Below are 5,000 nucleotides of genomic sequence, written 5' to 3' on the forward strand. Positions count from 1 at the left end.
AAATTTACATGGAGAAAAATATGTATAACATCGTGACAAAATGTGGATTAAGTGGAAATAAGCCGATTTGTAATAAAGGTAATATAAAAGTCTTGAAGTTGCAGGAAAATTGCTTTTTTCAAAATGTATCCAAAAGATGACATTTTTAGTGCAAGAATCCTTGCCTACCGTTAGAAATGGACTGCTAATATGGTCTTTCACTCATTTGTTTGTCAGTACGTTTTTTTATTCAGCACCTTCTCAGAAACCAAAGCTTTGCTTCAACCCTAACTTAAGAAGAGCCTCCCTCTCTTTGTGGTTTTCTTTGCAGTCGCTCTCCCTTCCCGCTGCAGGCCAGTGAGAAGGAGAGAGAAAGCCCGGCCGAGCTGACGGAGCGCTGCTTTCGGGAACTGCTGGGCCGTGCTGCCTATGGCAACATCAAGAACGCAGTCACCCCTGTGCTTATGTAAGAGACCCCCACATATCGCTCCTGTCATCTTAGGTTAGAAAGGTTGAGATTTTTGTAAGCCTAAGTGGGCATTGCTTCAGTTTTTAAGATCTAGGTGTATGCCAATTAAGAATAAGTGAATTTGTCTTGAAATTCTAGTCTTTTAAAGTTGGCTTTTTGAAAAGGGACTAAGAGTAACTCAAAATATTTAAATACGCGTGTTATGGAGTATTTATGACTTTTTAATTAATCTCACTGCGGGTGGAGTGAATCTCATTTTTCAGTCACTTTTGGCTTCGTTTCTCAAGCTCAAGGTCTGTTCTCTCACCGCAGGCATCTTGATAATCACTCGCTGTGGGAAGGCAAAACATTTGCAGTGCGCTGCTTTAAGATCATCATGTACTCCATTCAGGTGGGTTCAGAATCTAAGCTTGCTTCTTGTTATTATTGTAGAATTATTTCATTTATTTTAAATTATAATAAATCATTTTGTGTGGCGCCATCTGTTTTTCCGAACGTGTTTAAAGCTTTATTATGTTTTAATTAAATATAAGTATTTTTGCATTGGTTACGTTAGTGAAACTAAATTGTATATTTTAAAAATGTAAGTATATACTGTATATCTGTTTATTATTTTATACCGTATTATTTAGTCACGCTTCTTTCTTTGTCTCCCTCCAGTCCCAGCATTCTCATCTGGTCATCCAGCAGCTCTTGGGCCATTTGGATGCCAACAGTAAGAGCTCTGCCACAGTGCGTGCTGGGATAGTGGAGGTCCTTCTGGAGGCTGCTGCCATCGCTGCCAGTGGCTCTGTTGGTGAGAATGGATTTACAGGCAGATTAATATCCCTACCGCGAATATACAAAACATTAAGTAGTGCAGCCAGTGTCTCATTGCACAGGAGCAGACTGGTGTCTTTTTGCACATGCTGTAACGCATATCACATATTTTACGCCTGTGCTCAGTATCTGGGTCACTCTCCCCCAGACGTTAAGCCTTTCTTCTGGGAGAACCGAACTGTGACATTGCATCTGACCCAATCTAGATTTTAACCGAAAATATACTTTTCACAGCCCGACTCTACTCTCTGACGTCAAGTCGGTGCTCACACCTAATATCCCGTGCGAACGCCCTTCACACCTCCTCTTGCAGCACTGCTACAAGACGCTCCTCACTGGAGAGCACAAGATCCAGGGGGCGAGGTTGGGGCTGATCCAACTCCTCCAATTTTACATATACCTAAACCTGCCCGTCTTAACCCCCTGATCACTGAATCCACCCATCTCCACCCCCACGATGTCCATCCAATCACGCCCCCTGGATCTTTTGTACTGCAGTGAAGGACTACTGACTGATGCTGACCCAAAGGGGTTGACGCCACCTGCAGCTTTAAGCTGGAATTAAGAAAACTGACGAATTTCAGGTCATTTGGACCATTTGAAGACTTAAGCAATGTAGAAAAAAAAAATACTGAAATGAACTGAAAGATTGTAGATAAAAGCTCTAAAATAAAATTTCTGTTGTGTGCAATATTATATTGAATTGCATTAAAAATGATGTTCATATACTTAATTAAATGTCACAGAACTTTACATAGACATGCGCTTTCACAATATTGTAGTCGCTGTTTTGATGTAGTAAAACCACGTACCAGAGAACATTTGGGTCATGTTTGCATTTTCTTCTGTCACTGCTTGTAATCCTGTCCTTGGAAGTATAGAATTCATTTATCATTTATACATGTTAAAATCATGTGAGAATTGAATAAATAGTTGTAACCTGAGGAAGAGCAGGGCTCTTGTTTTTGCAGCAGATTTTCTGGTGATTAATACAAGACTTCTTCACTTTGTGAATGGCTGTCAGAAGCAAACCTGCCATAAAATGCAATATATTTCGTGAGAAAGTGTTAGAGCGAAACAGGAAGAAAAAAATCAACACCTCAACATTTAATAAGAAACACTAACAGATTTCATTCAGCAAATATGCTAGTCAATTTTAATTTGTTCACAGATTTAAAAAAGTGAGATGATCGCACCGGATATCTCCATTTGTACTTTAGTCTGGACAGTTTTGATGACAATTTTTTTTTTTTTTTGTATGTCTGCATGTGTAATAAATGTATGTGTGTGTGTTTGTTTATTTTAGGCCCCACAGTGTTAGAGGTTTTCAACACGTTGCTCCGGCATCTGAGGCTCAGTGTGGACTATGAGCTCACAGGATCCTACGACTGCACTAACATCGGCACCAAAATCATCAAGGAGCACGAGGAGAGACAGCTACAGGAAGCTGTCATCAAGACTATTGGTGTGTGTGTGTGAGCATAACATGACCCACATTTAATTCTGATTTAAAATTTGCATTACTATGGTCTTTTTGTTTTTTTTTTTTAAATCAGGCTCATTTGCAAACACATTACCCACGTACCAGCGTTCTGAGGTGATGCTCTTCATCATGGGAAAAATCCCCATTCCAGGCATGCACCCCACACTGCCCTCTACAGGCTCAGGGTGAGCACTACAGTCACTGTTGTGTCTTTTAAGTATTTATGGTTGTCAGTGAAAATTCTCTAAAAAAAAAAAAAAACTATATATATATACGTCAATAATTCTGTTTTACCCCTAAAACTCATTAAATGACTTTAAATGATTAGTTAGATGAACATACTGTATTTTCTGCAGACCTGAGGGCAACCGAATGATCCAGGTTATGCTGTTGAAGTCCTTGAGACAGGTAAACTCTACCTGCTTGATGCCTCATGACACAGAGAAATGCATCAAAGCAAAGATTTGGTGTTGTAAAGATCATGTTTGTCTCTTTCTTTTTAGGTCACATGTGGTTTCCAGACTACTAACATGCTGACAGCTCTTCCCAACTCATTTCTGGACCCACTGCTGTCATTTGCTCTGCTAGAAGATGCAGAAATTCGACTCTTGGTGCTGGAAATACTGGTCAGCCTTATTGATCGCCATGACAACCTCCCCAAGTTCTCCACCATCAGGTTAGCATCACTATTAGATTATATCTTTTATTTTGTGTGTGTATGTGTGTCTGTCTGTCTGTATGTGTGTGTGTGTGTATATATATATATATATATATATATATATATATTACTGTAGTTTATTAGTAATGATATTAATCATTAATGATGCTGAAAATTCATCTTAGAATTGCAGGAATAAATGTTATGTTAAAATAGCAAAAAAAGTATTTTAAATTGCAATGCTATTTGACAAAATTTTTTTTGGTTTTCTGTATTTTTGATCTAATAAATGCAGACTTGATAAGCATAAGAAACTTCAAAAAGCATAAAAAAAATCTTACTAATCCCAAACTGCAAGTTGTAAGGAATGGATGTAACCAAGACCAAACAGATGGGAAAAAGTAGAATTAACCTAATAACCCTGCTTTGCATTAATTAAATATTATTTGTGACACATCAAATTCCAAAACTGAATGTCACTTCATACAATAAACTGAGCTGTTTCGCTTCTTTTCCCATACAGTATCATCTCTGATATCTCTGTTCTTAAACTCAAAGTGGACAAGTGCTCACGTCAAGACAACCTCTTCATGAAAAAGGTACAACAGCCTTCTTCGCTCAACTTTCTGCTTTTATCATTCTGAAAGCCAGTTCTTCTGTTGGGTCTGCATGAGAGAAAGCATGCGTTTCCAAAAGGTTTTAAGTGTGTTGACGGTGATATCTCTCTGTTTTAGCATGCCCAGCACCTGTATAGACACATCTACCTGTGCAGTAAGGAACAGAGCAGTGTGCAGCCTCATTTTGAGAAGCTCTACTCACTCCTGGCCCTCATCAGCATGGAGCTGGCCAATGAAGAGGTGGTGGTGGACCTGATCCGTGTAGCGCTCGCTCTGCAGGTGTGCCCCCATTGTGTTTACTCTCTTAACATCCCCCTGAACTCAAAATTAAAGTTTCGTGTTTATTATGTTACCCTTAAGGTTAAGTACTGGTATTGTAAAATTCACAAATTACAGTCTGGAATCTTAGAAAACATTAATCTGTTAGAAACAAGGCAGCAATCGAGGTTGGAGAAATCAGTTACCTCCCTCTATTTTCACACACAGTGCCTTTTTAAATGTTACCCATATTCATTCTACAGCAGTTTAATAATTTTGGTCTTAAATTAACAGAATACATAGCAGAGTAGCAAGGCAACATTAGAAATCTGTTACTAATATCTGTTTCCTAAACACAGTGGCTTTAATGTTACCCAAATTCATTTTGGTAATGTCTGAACTTTATATCTTATATAATGTTACAGTTTAGAAAACATTTTGATTTGAATATGAACAGCTGCAGATATGCACCAGTCACCAAATCTGACAAGGCAGTATTATATGTTACAGAAATGTGTTACCAGTCTCTATTTCACAATGACTTTACTGTTATCCAGATTCATTCTGCTTATGTCTGATCTCTAGTATTTTATATTCTAAAAACAACTTCATATATTCAGCAGCTTTATCAAATCTGACAAGGAGGCGTTAAAAGTTACCAAAAGTGACCTCCCTTTATTTCACACACAATGTTGCACAAATTAATTCTGGTTTGAA

The 5,000-nt window shown here is 38.2% G+C and overlaps 1 protein-coding gene across 5 annotated transcripts in view; it reads left to right on the top strand.

Moving 5' to 3' along the window:
* efr3bb (EFR3 homolog Bb (S. cerevisiae)) overlaps positions 1 to 5,000 on the top strand; it is a 32,288-nt gene that overhangs the window by 17,128 nt on the left and 10,160 nt on the right. For all 5 annotated transcript variants that reach the window (XM_043219708.1, XM_043219711.1, XM_043219709.1 and 2 more), the window contains 9 exons: positions 311 to 445; positions 761 to 839; positions 1,109 to 1,244; positions 2,574 to 2,732; positions 2,824 to 2,935; positions 3,107 to 3,158; positions 3,254 to 3,426; positions 3,932 to 4,007; positions 4,143 to 4,304. In XM_043219708.1, the coding sequence (XP_043075643.1) occupies positions 311 to 445; positions 761 to 839; positions 1,109 to 1,244; positions 2,574 to 2,732; positions 2,824 to 2,935; positions 3,107 to 3,158; positions 3,254 to 3,426; positions 3,932 to 4,007; positions 4,143 to 4,304 (1,084 nt within the window). The remainder of the gene's footprint in view (positions 1 to 310; positions 446 to 760; positions 840 to 1,108; positions 1,245 to 2,573; positions 2,733 to 2,823; positions 2,936 to 3,106; positions 3,159 to 3,253; positions 3,427 to 3,931; positions 4,008 to 4,142; positions 4,305 to 5,000) is intronic.

Source organism: Puntigrus tetrazona, chromosome 20 (assembly GCF_018831695.1).
Source record: "Puntigrus tetrazona isolate hp1 chromosome 20, ASM1883169v1, whole genome shotgun sequence".
Lineage (NCBI taxonomy): Eukaryota > Metazoa > Chordata > Actinopteri > Cypriniformes > Cyprinidae > Puntigrus > Puntigrus tetrazona.